Source organism: Saccopteryx leptura, chromosome 7 (assembly GCF_036850995.1).
Source record: "Saccopteryx leptura isolate mSacLep1 chromosome 7, mSacLep1_pri_phased_curated, whole genome shotgun sequence".
NCBI classification, from domain to species: domain Eukaryota; kingdom Metazoa; phylum Chordata; class Mammalia; order Chiroptera; family Emballonuridae; genus Saccopteryx; species Saccopteryx leptura.
In genome coordinates this window covers 18,052,478-18,071,314 of record NC_089509.1, presented here as the reverse complement: position 1 = coordinate 18,071,314, position 18,837 = coordinate 18,052,478, and the positions used below count along the sequence as shown (strand labels likewise).

The 18,837-nt window shown below is 39.6% G+C and overlaps 1 protein-coding gene across 3 annotated transcripts in view; it reads right to left on the bottom strand.

Annotated features, from left to right (window-relative positions):
- Window positions 1-4,246, bottom strand: part of CCNT2 (cyclin T2) — a 52,405-nt gene extending 48,159 nt beyond the window's left edge. For all 3 annotated transcript variants that reach the window (XR_010746593.1, XM_066344880.1, XM_066344881.1), the window contains exons 1-2: window positions 4,072-4,246; window positions 3,234-3,315 (exon numbers count right to left, since the gene is read on the bottom strand). Coding sequence is in view for 2 of the 3 variants with exons in the window: in XM_066344880.1 (XP_066200977.1) it covers window positions 3,234-3,315; window positions 4,072-4,229 (240 nt within the window). In the remaining variant the exon portion in view is untranslated. The remainder of the gene's footprint in view (window positions 1-3,233; window positions 3,316-4,071) is intronic.
- Between the last annotated feature and the right edge of the window lie 14,591 nt (window positions 4,247-18,837).

Sequence of the window (18,837 nt, the reverse complement as noted above, 5' to 3'; positions counted from 1 at the left end):
TGGCACTTTAGTTGTTCATTGATTGCTTTTTTCTATGTGTCTTGACCGGGGGCTCCAGCTGAGCCAGCAATCCCTTGCTCAAGCCACCGACCATGGGGTCATGTCTATGATCCCACACTCAGGCAACCATGTTTCTTTTTGAATCTGGGTCCTCAGCGTCCCAGTCAACTCTCTATTCACTGCACCACCACCTGGTCAGGTTACAGTCAGATCTTAAGAGAACTCATTCGACTTGGACTATCAGAAACAAATGCATCATAAACTTGTCTAACCAAATTAATGAGAAGAGTTTCTAAGAGAATCCAGATCAATATCTATTCTAAGACTGACCCTGGGGAGCATCCCCTTCCACAGCATAGACCTTGGAGGCACTGTTGGCTCCAGGGCTTTTATACTTCACCAGATTATCTTGAGTTTGATCCAACAAACCCATTCTTTAATTACTAATCTCAATTACATAAACCTCATCGGACCCAGTGAGAAAATGGTCGATTTACCTAACTAGGATATATAAAGGTCATTTATTTCTGATAGTGATCCAACTCTCCAACAGAAAACGATAACAGAACCCAATGATAAAACAGTTTCTGGGTCACAAACATGTTGAAATTGATTTTATCCTTCAATACAATAGCACTTGAGGTTTTCAGGACTTTTTACTTTTTAAATGTGTCAATGTGGGAAAATGATACCACATAGACAGTAAAAAAAATATTTTAATATAATTAATGCATGATACTTACTATAAAACTAGACAGAGCTTGTCATCAGCACCTTAAAATTTAAGCTTGTTAGGGTTTAATTTACTGACTGGTGTTCAGTTTGCTTTTGGAGGACTCATGCTTTTTGTAAGTTTAGTTTACTATCCCATTCAATAATAAGCCTATAAAAATTTGTTGTCCCAATTATGTGGGGTAGTATGAATTTAAAAGTGACTCACATTCAATTTGAGACCACCCCCTTCACTCTAAAATAGGGGAAAAAATAAGAGTGAGGCTGTGCAACTGACGTAAGTGCACTAACATAAATATTAACACCACTTTTAATTTAATAGCAAAGGTAAAAAGATAACAATTAGATATGAAGGATGCAATGTTACTTTTCAAAATAGAAATTAGCCTGACCAGGCGGTGGCGCAGTGGATTGAGCGTCGAACTGGGATGCCGAGGACCCAGGTTCGAGACCCTGAGGTTGCCAGCTTGAGCGCAGGCTCATCTGGTTTGAGCAAAAAGCTCACCAGCTTGGACCCAAGGTCACTGGCTTGAGCAAGGGGTTACTCAGTCTGCTGAAGGCCCGCTGTCATGGCACATATGAGAAAGCAATCAGTGAACAATTAAGGTGTCGGAATGCGCAACGAAAAACTGATGATTGACACTTCTCATCTCTCTCCCTTCCTGTCTGTCTGTCCCTATCTATCCCTCTATCTGACTCTCTCTCTGTCCTTGTAAAAATAAATAAATTAAAAAAATAGAAATTAACACCAGATTTCAATTATCTTGCTAATAAGTCAATAAAAAATGCTCGTTTACCTCTATACACATATAAGGCATTAATAGGGTAATAAAACCCAGTATTCTAGCTTTTTTATTGAACAATGGCATTTAAATAGTGAAAATTAGAATGTAAGTGACCTGGAGTTCACCAGTAGTCATCTTAAAGCTATGAATTTTAGCTGTAAGCACCATGGTTGTTTTTATTAAAGCACACCAACCAGGCCGTAGAGACAAACTGAGAGAGGGAGGGTTCAAAATGAGAAGTATATGTAGTCTTGTGGCAAAATCACTCACAGGAAGTAGAAAAGTAAGCCCGATTGTAAATAGGACACGTGCAGCCACATAAAGAATTTCCAGAACTATTTTGACTTCTGATTTCTATTAGTATTTTCCAGGGCCACTTAAGGAAAGCCACATTTATAGAATTATTTATCAGTTCACTGCTGCCATCACAATTTAAATAAAACTTTAATTCTCTCAATCTAAATGTTATTACCAACAAAGCTTCCTCTCTCTTCCATAACACCATCATTGACCTAAGTTCTGTAAACAAATAATACCAGGAAAATGGAAATAAATCAAGAATCACGCAAATTAAGAGAGAAAGAGCAGAAGCAACAAAGATTGCAAGAGACCACAATGTACACAATAATACACTGTTTAAGTTAAACCTATATGCCAATCTAATAAACCAAATCAGGCCTATGATGAGATTAAAATAGGAACCAATCTAAATTATAAAGCTTTTGAAATAAAAAAAAATATTTTAAGGATCTTTTCAAACGCTGTTTTCTTAGTAAAAAGATCCTAATGACAATCCACAAATAGCATAAAGTCTTCCACGGTACATTTTTCTACACATATCTTTCAGAATGGTATTCTAAAAACAGTGGTGATAAAAAGACTAAAATACAGTGAGAATTAAGGTAGGGTTAAATATTTCTAAACAATATGCAATTTTCTTCGTTAACAGATGCAACACTATGCATATTACTCTGAAAAGCATAGACACCAAAGTCACATCTTTCGTAACTTAAAAAAAAAAAAAGTTCAACTAAACACAATTACTAAATTTGCCAAGATTTACAGGTTATGTTCAAAATCAGTACCTTAGTATTGGAGGCTAAGTTTTATTTCAAAATTACACACACACACCCCCCCCTGACACAGCATATTTGAAGCAAGATCTGACGTTTTAATCACCAAAAACTTAAGTAGACAACTGATGCCTACTTTTTGACATCTTAAGGAATTATTGTGTTAGCAAATGAAATATTCCCAGTAACCATTTAATTCACTCACAAGGTCAAACTAATGTTACAATTACATTAAGCCTAAGTCACAATATTTGAAACATTATGATTCCAATACAATTAAGATGTACAAAACGGAATGACTGGTCTTACCCAAATCATACTGTACATTACTGTCAGAAATGATTGAAATTTTGCGTATAAAATCTAAATGAATATCGATAACTAACCATTTGAGTAAGAAATGTTTCTTATTTATCTTTTAGCTCAAAAGAAGTTGGCAGAGCCTAACAGTGCCTGGCAGCTTGTCATCACAAATTAAAAAACCAGTTACCACACAATTGAAGCAAAACGTTCATCAGATATATATACCCTGTTAACTCAGAACACGAAATCCAAAAGCTAAATCCATAACCAACTTTCTCCTTCCCCGTGCATCTATTTACTTAAAATTTGGTAATAATAAAGGCAATAAAATAATACTTACATTTTTATTGAATTTGGTGAAAGAATGGTACATATAAAACCTGTGCATATAAACAATCGCGGTGTTTATTGTAAGCTGAGAGCTGAAACGTAACATTTAGGAAATATCTGAGAAAAACAAGACCTCGTTTCCAAAACAATTCTGATGGAAAATTCCCGACCTACGGTTCTCTTCCAAGGCCTCCCGTCCACACACGAACACACCAAAACCAGTAAGAAAACAAAAACCCCGCAGGGTGGTGAGGGCTCGACGCCGGACTCTGAGCATTTTACTCAAATATTCCTATTAAGCGAGGCCAGGAAGGATTTTTCAAGAGCTACTACGACTGACCTCAAAACCAAACAGTTGAAACGCGCGCGCGCACTCGCACAAAACCACGCCAAGAACATAAAGACCTCAGTGCGCTCCCAGGTGCGAGAACCGCCATGGAGCCGGGGGGGGGGGGGGGGGGGTGCGAACACCCAGACGCCTTTCAGCCTCGTCCACCCTCCCACCTCTCAGCCCCTGCTCAGGCGACAAGTCCAAGCAGCCGCCTCTCTTCCCCGAGACTCCCCTCTCGCCGTGGCCGCACGACCACCTTCCGCCGCCGCCAACACGCGCTACCCAAACAGATTACACAACGCAGCCTCCCAGCCCGCATTCCCGGGCTGCCCTTCTCCTCCCCTCCGCCGCTGGCTGCTCGCGGCCTCCCGAGCTCAAGCCGTCCCTCCCTTACGGCGCGGCCCAGGCCCACCGTGGGCAGCGGCGCCATGTTCGCGGGGCACCAGACCCGGAGACCCAGCGAGTAGTGAGAGGGACAGGGCGTGAGCAGCGGAGGGCCAGGAGCAGCAAAGGATACACGTTGAGACGTTGTCCCATTTCCTGGATAAGGTTAGCCGCCTGCTGGCGGCACGACAGCTCTTTATCGGCCTCCACTCCGCAGCGGCGGCTCGGCGTGTTCTCCAGCTGTTCCCGAGTGAAGAACCAGCGAGAAGAAGCTCCACGGCCCGACGCCATGACACTTCCTCCTCCGCCCGCTCCCTCACCCGCCCCCGCCCCTCCCGGCTCGCGGACTCCCGCCAAGGCCGCGCGGCCCCGCCCCACTCCGCTCGCCGTACATCCCGCACCGCCTCTTTTCAACCCCCGCCGCTGCCCTGCGCGTGCGCGGCGACTGCCCTACCGGCTCGCGCTCATCTTTTGCTTTCTTTCCTTCTGCCTTGCTTTCGCGTACGGGCCCACAATGCTCCGCGCCGCTTGGCTTTTGGAGTCACCCGAAGTGGGGGGGTCGGCGGCAAAAAGGTCGGCGCGGTGCATGCGGGGACTAAGTATTGGTGGGGCAAAGGGGCGGAGAGGAAAGGAAGGAAGAGGTTGGCCTGCAGTCCGGTGGCGAGCGGCCGGGCCGCTGCGGGCTCTGAAATGCGAGCGGGTTCTTGGGCTGGGAGTGCGGTGTGTCTTTAAAAAGAGGAAAACTTTCTTCTGTCGCGGCGGTCCGCCACAGCCCCCACATCTAACGGTGGCCCGCGCAATCTTGTACACTGTCCATTCCCGTGTGCAGGGCAGCCTCTTACCAACCGGTGGCTGTGGGCTGGACCTACCGGGGAAAGCCTGCGGGAGACAGAACGCTCTGCCTGTGTGGAGCCCGTGAGTGCTTCTCCCGCGACGTGGTCTTGTTTGACTCCCACAACCACGCAGGCGGTTGGTTTATTATTTTTAATTACTTGCCAAAGGTTATGCAGTAAGTAAACTGAAGGAGCTGACTTTTAGCTGAAGGAAACGAATAAGTTTCGAGCCCATATCATTAGTGTGTTTTTAAGCCCGGCATGATTTAAAAGAGAAGCAGATAGTACTAAAGAGACTGCGTACAAATTTTGTTTCCAGTGTTGAATGCAGTAACACTGCGCATAGTACCGCAGAGCCCCACAGTGGGCATGGCATGGGGCAGTCTGTGGCTCTGAGCCAACGCCTATTTTGTATGAAAATTTCTAAATTTTAGTAATACAGATTATTGACAGACATACATCTAAAAAGCAGCAGGTATTATTTTTGAGTTCCTGATTAAAACTACAGGCTTTTGTCATTTGTGGGCTCCAGTGCTCAGCGTACTGCTGGATCTTGGCTCTGTCTGTCCCCATTACAACAGTATCCAGTTATTGATTTGATTACAGTAGGCAGTTATGAATTGTCTAAATAATTCCATTTCTTACCTACCTTGCTGGCCTCACATCTTAGGCTTCCTAGAAGTTCCCAGATTGATTTAAAGCAGATTATTTTTTTTTTAAATAAAGAAAAAAGCTCTAAACAAATTAGGAATAGAAGGGAACTTCCTTAACTTAATGAAGAACATTTGTAAGAACCCTATAGGTAGTGTTAAACTTAGTGGAGAGAAACTTGGAGCTTTTCTGCTAAATCAAGATGTCTTCTTTTCCCACTTTCAACATTGTATTGGAAAGTCCTACTTAAACAATAAGGAAAGAAAAAAAAATCAAAGGTCAATGGATTGGGAAGGGAGAAATAAAACTGGCTTTGTTAACACACGATGATTTTTATGTATAAAATTTCAAAAGTGAAAAAATCTGGAACTAATTATAACAAGATTATAAAATACAACATTGAGACATAAGAGTAAATATATATCAGCAATGTGCAATTGAAATTTGAAATTTAAAACAACACTTTACAAAAAGTATACTTAGGTGTGAATCTAAAATATGCACAAGGCTATATGTAGTAAACTACAAAACTGATTAAGGAAATGAAGACAAATGGAAGGTTATTTTAGGTTCGTGGGTTAGAAGACAATATTGCTAGATATCAATTCTTTCCACTTGAGCTATATAGAGTCTATGCAATCCTATCAAAATTTTAGCAAATTATTTTATAGATATCAACAAATTGATTCTAAAGTTTATATGGGAAAACAAGACCCAAAATAGCCGACATAATGCCAAAGAAAAAGTTGGACTACTACCCAACCTCAAAGTTGCAATAATAAAGACAGCATATATTGGCAAAAGAAAAGACCCATGGATCAATTAAGCAGGAGATCCCAGAAATAGGCCCACCCACTGGGGAAAAGGCAGTTGAATTCTGAAAGGATGGTCTTTTCAACAAATGGTGCTAGAACAACTGGATATTCAAATGCAAAAAAGAAAAGCTTCTAGACATAGACTTTCCACCGTTCACAAAAAGTTAACTCTGTATGAAACTTCTAGAAGAAAATATAAGCAACCTTGGGTCTTACAATGAATTTTTAGATGAAACAGCAAAAGCATTATCCATGACAGAAAAAGTTAAGTTGGACTTCATTGAAATTAAAGACCTTTGCTCTGTGAAAGACACTTAAGAAAGTGAAAATACAAGGAGAAAAATCTTTGCAAAATAACTATCTGATAAAGAATTTGTATCCAAAATATGCAAAGAACTCATAAAAACTCAACAATAAGAAAGCAACTCATTTTAAAAATGGGCCAAAGACCCTGGCTGGTTGGCTCAGCAGTAGAGCGTCGGCCTGGCATGCGGGGGACCCAGAATTGATTCCCGGCCAGGGCACATAGGAGAAGCGCCCATTTGCTTCTCCACCCCCCCACTCCTTCCTCTCTGTCTCTCTCTTCCCCTCCTGCAGCCAAGGCTCCATTGGAGCAAAGATGGCCCGGGCACTGGGGATGGCTCCTTGGCCTCTGCCCCAGGTGCTAGAGTGGCTCTGGTCGGGGCAGAGCATCGTCCCCTGGTGGGCAGAGCGCTGCCCCTGGTGGGCGTGCCGGGTGGATCCCGGTCCGGCGCATGCGGGAGTCTGTCTGACTGTCTCTCCCTGTTTCCAGCTTTCAAAAAAAAAAAAAAAAAAATGGGCCAAAGAGGTGAACAGACATGAAGAAAATATAAAGATAGCAAATAAGCATATGAAAACATGCTCAACATTATGTCATAAAGGTATTCTCAGTAGCCTTTTATAATTGAAGAAGACTGGAAGCACGATTGTTTATGACTTGAGGATTTGATGATTTTGATATATCTGTGCAGTGAAATACTATTCAGCAATTGAAAAGAAGGCATCAAAGTGCTGAAAGAAAACTCCTAACCAAGAAAATTCTACCTGGCTAAGTCCTTCAGAAATGGAGGAGACATGGAGGTTTGCAAACAAGCAAAAGCTAAAGGAGTTCATCACCACTAGACTGACCTCACAAGAAATGTTACACAGCCTTTTTATTCCATTTTATTTATTTATTTGTTTATTTTCTGAAGTGAGAAGTGAGAAGCAAGGATCCACCCGGAAAACCCACTAGGGGGCGATGCTGTGCCCATCTGGGGTGTTACTTCATTGCAACTGGAGCCATACTAGCACCTAAGGTAGAGGCCATGGAGCCATCCTCAGTGCCCGGGCCAACTTTGCTCCAATGGAGCCTTGCTGTGGGAGGGGAAGAGAGAAACAGAGAGATAGGAGAGGGGGAAGGGTAGAGAAACAGGCGCTTCTCCTGGCCAGGAATCGATCCCAGGACTTCCACACGCTGGGGGACGCTTTACCACTGAGCCACCGGCCAAGGCCTAAAGGGCCTTTTTAAAGCTGAAAGGAAAGGGCGCTAATTAGTAACAGCAAAACATATAAAAGTATAAATCTCACAGGTAAAGATAAATATGTAGTATAAGTCAGAATAATCTAATGTAAAGGTGGTGGGTTAACCACATAAATTAATATGGTTAAAAGACAAAAAGGTAGTAAAATAACTATAACTGTATAATTTGTTAATGGATACACAAGATAAAAGATGTAAATTGTGACCTCAAAAATATAAAATGTGGGGGAAGTAAATGTAAAACTTTAGGATATGTTCAAACTTAAGTTATCAACTTAGACTATTATATTATACAAAGAAAACAAATAGAATCATAGGTACAGAGAACAAACTGACGGTTGCCAGATGGGAGGGTGATTGGGGGGGCTGGGTGAGAAAGGAGGTGGGAATAAGAAGTACAAGTTGGTAGTTACAGAATAGTCACAGGGATGTAAGGTACAACAGGGAAATAGTCAATGATTTTGTAATAACTGTTAGGTGCCAGATGGGTACTAGAATTATCAGGGGAATTGCTTTGTAAATTATATAAATGTCTAAACACTATGCTGTACACCTGAAACTAATATAAAATAATATTTGACTTCTTTTTTTAGAGAGAGGATAGAGAGACAGGGTGGGGGGTGGAGTAGGAATCATCAACTCGTAGTTGTTGCTTCTCGTATGTATCTTGACTAGGCAAGCTCAGTGTTTTGAACCAGCAACCTCAACATTCCAAGTTGATTTTTTAATATTGAATGTCAACTGGAGTTGAAAAATAAAAAATGAAATAGACTGTTACCAAAAAACCCCCAAAACATTTTATATGTAGAAAAGCCACCAAGGTATTAAGTAGAGGGGAAAGCAAGATGCTACTGTTTCAGTAAAGTGAACAAAGGAATATATACATGTAAAAAATTGTATAATCATAGACTACCTTTGTCAGAATACACAAACAGATAAAATTTGTTTCTTCTGGGAGACATAGTTTGTATTTTACCTTTTTGAGCTCTTCTAATGTGTTCATGCTTTTCAAAAATAAACTTTACATTTTTTTATTAGATTGTGAGCAGTGTTTTATATTTAGAAATGGAAATTCAATCCAGTTTTGTTTGATTTTGATTGGGAAAAAGCCTCAGAATTGTCTCTTTAAATTAAAGAAACAAAGTAGCTATTTGTTTTCATTAAGTTAATCTTAAATAATTGCTTTGAATATAGGTTTGAATTTTCTGGTTGGATAATATGAATTGAGTTGAGCCAGAGTTGGCCTCCTTTTTAGGAGAGCTAGAGATGGGGAAGGGTTGTGTAAAAGGAAGAGAAGCATTAACCCCATCTTATTAAAAATCATTTAAAAATTTTTTCAATTACAGTTTACATGCAATATTATATCTCACAGGTACAACCCAGTGATTAGACTCCCTAACTAGATTATAAGCACCGTTGAGAACAGGAACCATGTTTATTTTTATTTACATTATCCCAGCACCCAGCATGGTTCTTGGTATATAACAGGCCCTTGGTAAAGACTGTTAAATGCACGTGAATGAGTGAATGAAGGCATAGTTCCTGCTCTCAAGGATGTCCCAGGACAGTGGGAAGAGGGCAATTGTAATTTAAAATGAGAGCTTTGCTCTATAAGAGTTATCAGTACAATTTTTAAAAGGGGGAGATATTGATCGATGAACTCTCTAATCCTAGAAACCACCACATTAGGTTATGAAGAATTTTGAGAGAGGGGGTAATGCTATCAGTATGTACTTTGGAAATGTTCCCCTGGCAATAGGGTGGAAGATGGATTATACTGGACTAAAACCAGAGTCAGGGGTATAAATAAGAGATTATTTCAATAGTCCTGGTGAGAGATGAGGACCTGAATCTATTTGGAAGACATAAGAAAGGAACAATAGGCAAGAAATAAAAAACATACAGAATTTATTGGATTTATGACATTTGATATGGGTAAAGAAGAGGACTTATGTGACTGGGTGATGCCATTAATCAGAGTTGGTACTTCAGGAAATGGAACTAACTTTTTGGATAAAGAGATTGAGTTATATTTGGGCATATGATTCTGTAAAGTGCCATAATATAGCTTTGACTTTTGTTTTTGATACCTCACGCTGCAAGGACTTCTTGAAACATTGTCTTCCCTGGACTTCAGAATACCACATTTATTTGTTTCTTTTTCTCCAGTTTCACTGGCTAATACTCAGTGCCCAATGCTGGCTCCTCTGTCTGAGCTCTAAGTATTGTCAAGTCCCAGAAATTAGTCCTAGGTTCTTTTGGTTCTCTCCTTTACTTTTTCTCCAGGTGATTTTACCCAGTCTTATTTCTTTAGTAAACACCTTCTACACACTGATCACCTCCCCCCACCTTCTCTGCTGAACTCTCCAGACTAGTATACCCAACTACTTACTGGACATTCCTATTTAAATGTCCAAAAGGCATCTGAAATATAAGAAGTCCAACAACATAACTATTGATTCTCTTCCCTCAAGCTTTTATCCCATAATGTTCCTCTTCATGATAAATGATAATAAGTCAACCCAGCCTCTCAAGTAAATATGTCTAAAGTATGGATGAGTTTAATACCAGTAACTACATCATAGAAGCTAAGTATCCTCAGGATTTTGTACACAGAAAAGTCAGTATCTTTGATCTTTTCTTTTTAAAGAAAAGATCTTTTCTTGTTATTTACTGATTTTAGAGAGAAGGTGGGGAAAAGTGGGAACCATCAACTCGTAGCAGTAGTTGCTTCTCTATGTGCCTTGACTGGGCAAGCCTGGGGTTTCAAACCAGCAACCTCAGCATCGCAGGTTAATGCTTTATCCACTGTGTCACCACAGATCAGGGCATTGATCTTTTCTATTGTCTTTTTTAAAAATAACTTTGTTTTTTTTAATTACAGTTGACACACAATATATTAGTTACAGACAAGGTGATCAGTCTAGTACCTATCTGTTTTCTATTGTCTTTTTAGTTTCTATTTATTTCTACTCTGATCTTTGTTATTTCCTTCCTTCTACTAACTTTGGACTTCATTTGTTCATTTTCTAACTCCTTGATGTGTGAAGTGGATGTTTGTTTGAGATTTTTCTTGTTTATTAATGTAAGCATTTATCATAATGAACTTCCCTCTTAGGACAGCTTTTGTAGCACCCCATAAGTTTTAGTATATTGTATTTCCATTTTTCTTTGTCTCAAAGTATTTTTTTTCTACTTTGACCTGTTGTTTGTTCAGTACTGTGTTTCATCTCCATATATTTGTGAATTTTCTAGTTTTCTTCTTGTAATTGATTTCTAGTTTGTACTATTTTGTTTGAAAAAGATGCTTGATATGATTTAAATCTTATTAATTATATTAAGGTTTGTTTTGTGGCTTAACATGTGATCTTTCCTGGAGAATGTTCCATGTGCACTTGAGAAGAATTTGTATTTTGTTGCTTTTGGATGGAATGTTCTGTATGTATCTGTTAAGTTCACCTGTTCTAACATGTTGTTTAAAGCTGATGCTTCTTAATTGATTTTATGAAGAAAAGAGCTTGTGGCAGAGTTTGTGAGAAAAGGGGAAAGAAGTAGGAGATGAATCTGGAAAGTTGGCCAGATGAGTAGGCCATGGTAAAGAGTTTAGATTTTTATAGAAAGCCACTGGGCTTTAAAAAATAAGTCTGTGATATATATATATATTATCTTATTTTTATTAATATTAAAGCAGTGACATTGATAAATCAGGGTACATATGTTCTGAGAAAACATCTCCAGATTATTTTGACCTTTGATTATGCTGCATAGCCCTCACTCAAAGTCAAATCGTCCTCCGTCACCTGCTATCTTGTTTTCTTTGTGCCCCTCCCCTCCCCCCACTCCCTCCCTCTCCTTCCTCACCCCTGCCCACCCCTCCACCCCACTCCCTGTTACCATCACATTCTTGTCCATGTCTCTGAGTCTCATTTTTATGTCCCATCTATGCATGGGTTCATATAGTTCTTAGTTTTTTCTGATTTACTTATTTCACTCCACATAATGTTATCAAGGTCCATCCATATTATTGCAAATGATCTGATGTCATCATTTCTTATGGCTGAGTAGTATTCCATAGTATATATGTACCAAAGCTTTTTAATCCACTCGTCCTCTGATGGACACTTGGGCTGTTTCCAGATCTTCGCTATTGTGAACAACGCTGCTATAAACATGGGGGTGCATTTCTCCTGGAACCGTTCTATGGTGTCCTTGGGGTATATTCCTAAAAGTGGGATGGCTGGGTCAAAAGGCAGTTCGATTTTCAATTTTTTGAGAAATCTCCATACTGTTTTCCACAGAGCCTGCACCAGTCTGCATTCCCACCAGCAGTTCCCTTTTCTCCACATCCTCGCCAGCACTTATTCTGTGTTGTTTTGTTGATGAGCGCCATTCTGACCGGTGTGAGATGATATCTCATTGTGGTTTTAATTTGCATTTCTCTAATGATTAGTGATGTTGAGCATTTTTTCATATGCCTATTGGCCATCTGTATACCCTCTTTGGAGAAGTGTCTATTCATTTCTTTTGCCCATTTTTTGATTGGATTGTTTGTCTTTCTGGTGTTGAGATTTACAAGTTCTTTATAAATTTTGGTTATTAACCCCTTATCAGACGTACTGTCAAATATGTTCTCCCATTGTGTAGTTTGTCTTTTTATTCTGTTCTTATTGTCTTTGGCTGTGCAAAAGCTTTTTAGTTTGATATAGTCCCATTTGTTTATCCTGTCTTTTATTTCCCTTACCCGTGGAGATAAATCAGCAAATATATCGCTGCAAGAGATGTTGGAGAGCTTACTGCCTATGTTTTCTTCTAAGATACTTATGGTTTCACACCTTACATTTAAGTTTTTTATCCATTTTGAGTTTATTTTTGTGAATGGTGTAAGTTGGTGGTCTAGTTTCATTTTTTTGCAGGTTGCTGTCCAATTTTTCCAACACCATTTGTAGAAGAGGCTGTCTTTACTCCATTGTATTGTCTTACCTCCTTTGTCAAATACCAGTTGTCATAGAGCTGTGGGTTTATTTCTGGGTTCTCTGTTCTGTTCCATTGATCTATGTGCCTGTTCTTATGCCAGTACCAGGCTGTTTTGAGTACAATGGCCTTGTAGTATATAGCTTGATATCAGGAAATGTGATACTTCCCACTTTATTCTTCTTTTTTAAGATTGCTGAGGCTATTCGTGTTCTCTTTTGGTTCCATATAAATTTTTGGAATATGTGATCTATATCTTTAAAGTATGTCATTGGTATTTTAATTGGTATTGCATTGAATTTATAAATTACTTTGGGTAATAAAGACATTTTAATGATGTTTATTCTTCCTAACCATGAGCATGGTATATGCTTCCACTTATTTGTATCTTCCTTGATTTCTTTTATCAATGTTTTATAATTTTCCGAGTACAAGTCTTTAGTCTCCTTGGTTAAATGTACTCCTAGGTACTTTATTTTTTTGGTTGTAATAGTGAAGGGGATTGTTTCTTTAATTTCTCTTCCTGACTGTTCATTGTTGTTGTATAAAAATGCCTCTGATTTCTGAGTATTAATTTTATATCCTGCCACCTTGCTGAATTCATTTATCAGGTCCAGTAGTTTTTTGACTGAGGCTTTAGGATTTTCTATATACAATATCATATCATCTGCAAATAATGATAGCTTTACTTCTTCTTTTCCAACTTGAATGCCTTTTATTTCTTCTTCTTGTCTGATTGCTGTGGCTAGGACTTCCAGGACTATGTTGAATAAGAGTGGTGAAAGGGGGCACCCCTGCCTTGTTTCTGATCTTAAGGGGATTGCTTTTAATTTTTGCCTATTGAGTATGATGTTGGCTGTGGGTTTGTCATAGATGGCTTTTATCATGTTGAGGTATGTTCCCTGTATTCCCACTTTGCTGAGAGTTTTGATCATGAATGGATGCTGGATTTTATCAAATGCTTTTTCTGCATCTATTGAAATTATCATGTAGTTTTTCTCCTTCCTGTTGTTTATGTGATGAATAACATTGATAGATTTATGAATATTGTACCAGCCTTGCCTCCCAAGAATAAATCCCACTTGATCATGGTGTATGATTTTTTCCATATATTGTTGGATCCGGTTTGCTAATATTTTGTTGAGGATTTTAGCATCTATATTCATCAGGGATATTGGCCTATAATTTTTCTTTCTTTGTGTTGTCTTTGCCTGGTTTTGGAATCAGAATTATGCTCACCTCATAAAAGGAGCTTGGAAGTCTTTCTTCCTCTTGAATTTTTTGAAATAGCTTGAGAAGGATAGGAATTAGTTCTTCTTTGAATATTTGGTAGAATTCACTTGTGAAGCCATCTGGCCCAGGACTTTTTTTGTTGGGAGTTTTTTTTTATAACTGTTTCGATCTCATTTGGTGTAATCGGTCTGTTTAGGTTTTCTGATTCTTCCAGATTGATTTTTGAAAGATTGTATGTTTCAAGGAACTTATCCATTTCATCTAGGTTATCTAGTTTTTTGGCATACAGTTCTTCATAGTATTTTCTTACAATATTTTGTATTTCTTTTGTGTCAGTTGTTATTTCTCCTCTCTCATTTCTAATTTTATTTATTTGAGTCCTCTCTCTCTTTTTCTTGGTGAGTCTACTTAAAGGTTCATCAATCTTGTTTACCTTTTAAAAAAACCAGCTCCTAGTTTCATTGATCCTCTGTATTGTTTCTTTAGTCTCTATGTCATTTATTTCTGCTCTGATCTTTATTATTTCCTTCCTTCTACTACATTTAGGCTTTACTTGCTGTTCTTTTTCTAGTTCTTTTAGATGCAGGGTTAAGTTGTTTATTGAGCTTTTTCTAGCTTCTTAAAGTGTGCCTGTAGTGCTATGAACTTCCCTCTTAGTACTGCTTTTGCTGTGTCCCATAAATTTTGAGTTGTTGTAGGCTCATTATAATTCGTTTCTAGGATTTTTTTTTATTTCTTCTTTGATCTCATTCTTAATCCATTTGTTATTTAACAACCTGCTATTTAGTTTCCATGTGTTTGAGAATTTTTGAGCTTTTCTGTTGCGGTTGATTTCTAGTTTCATGCCATTGTGATCAGAGAAAATGCTTGATATGATTTCAATCTTCTTAAATATGTTGAGACCACTCTTGTGCCCTAACACGTGGTCTATCCTAGAGAATGTACCATGAGCACTTGAAAAGAATGTATATTCTGCTGCTTTAGGGTGAAAAGTTCTGTAGATATCTATTAAATCGAGTTGATCTAGTGTGTTCTTTAAGTCTGCTGTTTCTTTGTTAATTTTCTTTCTAGAGCATCTATCTAGTGATGTTAGTGGGGTATTAAAATCCCCTACTATTATAGTGTTGCTGTTGATCTTGCTCTTTATATCCATCAAAGTCTGCTGTATATATTTAGGTGCTCCTATATTAGGTGCGTAGATATTCATAATAGTTGTATCTTCCTGTTGGATTGCTCCCTTTATCAATATGTAGTGGCCTTCTTTATCTCTTACTATATTCTTTGTTTTAAAGTCCATTTTGTCTGATATAAGTATTGCTACCCCAGCTTTTTTTTCATTTCCATTTGCATGAAATGTTTTTTTCCATCCTGTTACCTTCAGTCTATGTGCATCTTTTGTTTTAAGGTGTGTCTCTTGTAGACAGCATATGTATGGGTCCTGTTTTATTATCCATGCAGCTACCCTATATCTTTTGATTGGATCATTTAATCCATTTACATTTAAGGTTATTACTGATATGTATTTGTTTATTGCCATTTTATTCTTTAAAGCTGTAATCTTCTTTTGCTATATTCTTTTCCCACTTTGATCTGTTTACACCATGCCCCTTAACATTTCCTGCAGCATTGGTTTGGTTGTAATGAGTTCCTTGAGTTTTTTTTTGTCTGGGAAACTTTTTATTTCTCCTTGAATTTTAAGTGATAGCCTTGCTGGATAAAGTAGTCTTGGTTGTAGGTTCTTGTTCTGCATTACTTTGAATATTTCTTGCCATTCCCTTCTGGCTTCAAGTGTTTCTGTTGAGAAATCTGATGTCATTCTTATGGGGGCTCCTTTGTAGGTGTTAACCTTTTTTTCCTCTCACAGCTTTTTAAATTTTCTCTTTATCACTTAACTTTGGTATTTTAATTATGATGTGTCTTGGTGTAGGTTTCTTTGGGTTTCTTTTTAGTGGAGTTCTCTGTGCTTCTTGAAATTGTGAGAGTTTCTCCTGCACTAATTTAGGGAAGTTTTCAGCTATGATATGATTGAATAAAGCCTCTATCCCTTGTTCTTTCTCTTCTTCTTCAGGAACCCCTATGATGCGGATGTTATTTCTCTTTATGTTGTCACAGAGCTCTCTAAGAGTTTTCTCAGACTTTTTGAGTCTCTTTTCTTTTTTCTTCTCTGCTTTCATGCCTTCATTCCAGTTGTCCTCCAACTCGCTGATTCGATCCTCAGCTGTATCCATCCTGTTTTTAATTCCTTCCATTGTGGTCTTCATTTCTGATACTGTATTTGTCATTTCTGACTGATTCTTTTCTAATATTTCAATATTCTTTCTTAACTTGCTATTTCTTTATTTAGGTGTTCGTGATGACCATCCATTGTTGTTCTAAGATCCCTAAGTATCCTTACAATCATTATTTTAAACTCCGCATCCAGAAGTTTGATTATTTCCATATCACTCAGTTTATCTCCTGAAGGTCTCTCTTGTGGTTTCATTTGGATTGCACTTCTTTGTCTTCTCATTGTGTCTGGGTGTCTGGGTGTTTTCTTTGTAGAGCTGGTTGAGTCTAGACTTGATGTTGTCTGCTTTCAGTTTTTACTTGTGTTGTTTCTAGGTCTTCTTGGGTTGGCATCAGCTATTATTTGTAATCCACTTGAGGATTTGGGCCACTTTGAAGTCTTGATTTGTTTGTTTTCTTAACAGGTGATTGTCTTGTTTGCTGATCTCGGCAGGGGGCTTATTTGAAACTGTATCCAGGAATGCGGTGGGTGTGACCTGAGGCTCTGAAGTCCTCTTCTGCCAGTTAATCTCTCTGGGGGCGAGTTGCTTTCTCAGCTTCAGTAGGGGGAGGTGTATCTCAAATCTTCATGGAGACCTGAGTTACTGCCCCTCCTCCCCACTTCTTGTATTCAGCTGTGTCTTGTTGCGCTGATTGGAGCTGGAGAGATGTCTGTATCTCTGTGATCTGGAAGTACTTTTGTATTTTGCTTTGTGGAACGATCAGCCCCTCCCCCAGTTATGGCCACCTCCAGCATTGAATGAGTCAGCTTTTTATGTCATCACCTATATTCCTCTCCCCGTCACCATCCGTCTCTCTGTCTCTCCTTTCTTTTTGGAAGACAAGTGGGCCCTTTCAACACACCTTATTCCCTGGTCGCGAGGCAAGTGGCTGTGAGCAGTATTTACTGCTCTTTTCCTTGGAGTGAGAGCCCAGCCTCACCCCCCCCCCATTCCTGTAAGCAGGGGAGATTCAGGCGCTCCCTACCAGGTTTGTTGTGGCTTCTTCTTTGCTTCTTGGTTTTTGAAAGCTGTTCTTGTAGTCCAGATTTGGTTTTTCACGCCGATTGTTCATAAATTAGTTTATAATCCAGTTCGGTGGTGTGAGCTGGGAGTCCGTGCATCTGTCTACTCCTCTGCCATCTTCAGGTCTCTTGTGCCATTATTGATGCTTTCCCCATTGTGTCTTTAACCTTTTCCCATTCACAGTTCCTGCCTACTCTACCTATGAACATGTCAGGTTTCCCTTTTCCTAAGAAGCTTTCCCCCACGTGTTTGCATCCCCACACTTCCAGATGGAATCTGTGATATTTTTTTTTATTTATTCATTTTAGAGAGGAGAGGGAGAGACAGAGAGAGAGGAGAGACAGAGAGAGAGAAGGGGGAGGAGCTGGAAGCATCAACTCCCATATGTGCCTTGACCAGGCAAGCCCAGGGTTTCGAACCGGTGACCTCAGCATTTCCAGGTCGATGCTTTATCCACTGCGCCACCACAGATCAGGCGATATATTTTTTTTAAAGAAAAAGCACATTAGCAGTTTGTCGAAAATTATTTAAGGGATCAATAATGGTAGTAAGGAGACTAGGCAAGAAATGATGGTGACTTGGGCAAGAGTAGTGAATGGGGATGTCAGATGTCACAGGCAGAGCCAGGAACACTTAATGATGGACTGAATGTAAGGAAGAGGAAGGACAGGAAAGAGAAAAATCAGGTTGAGTCCTAGGTATCTGTGCATGTGTTTGTGCTATATTATGTTCTGTCTCCTACATTTGGGCTATATATTTAATTTTCAGTATTTTGGAATAACAAATAATGCTGCAATAAAATTAGATTCATTTTCCAAATGATACACAAGGATAACTTCAACATTGATTGGATCAAAGATTTAACTATAAGACAACCAAATTATGCAGGCACTAGAAGAAAAGATGAGTAAATTCCTTTTTAATCTGGGTATAGAGAAGGCTTTCTAACTATTATTGTTCTATCATTAAAATCTTATGTCAGGCCCTGGCCGGTTGGCTCAGTGGTAGAGTGTCGGGCTGGTGTGCGGAGGTCCTGGGTTCAATTCCCGGCCAGGGCACACAGGAGAAGCGCCCATCTGCTTCTCCACTCCTCCCCCTCTCCTTCCTCTCTGTCTCTCTCTTCCCTTCCCGCAGCGAGGCTCCATTGGAACAAAGATGGCCCAGGCGCTGGGGATGGCTCCTTGGCCTCTGCCCCAGGCGCTGGAGTGGCTCTGGTTGCAACAGAGCGACGCCCTGGAGGAGCAGAGCGTCGCCCCCTGGTGGGCGTGCCGGGTGGATCCCGGTCGGGCGCATGCGGGAGTCTGTTGGACTGTCTCTCCCCGTTTCCAGCTTCAGAAAAATACAAAAAAAAAAAAATCTTATGTCAGTCTTTTTTGTGTGTGTGTGTGTGAGAGAGAGAGAGAGAGAGAAAGAGAGAGACAGACAGAGAGAGGGACAGATATAGACAGGAAGGAAGGGAGAGAGATGAGAAGCATCAATTCTTTGCAGCACCTTAGTTGTTCATTGACTGCTTTCTCATATGTGCCTTGACCCGGGGGCTCCAGCCAAGCCAGTGACCCCTTG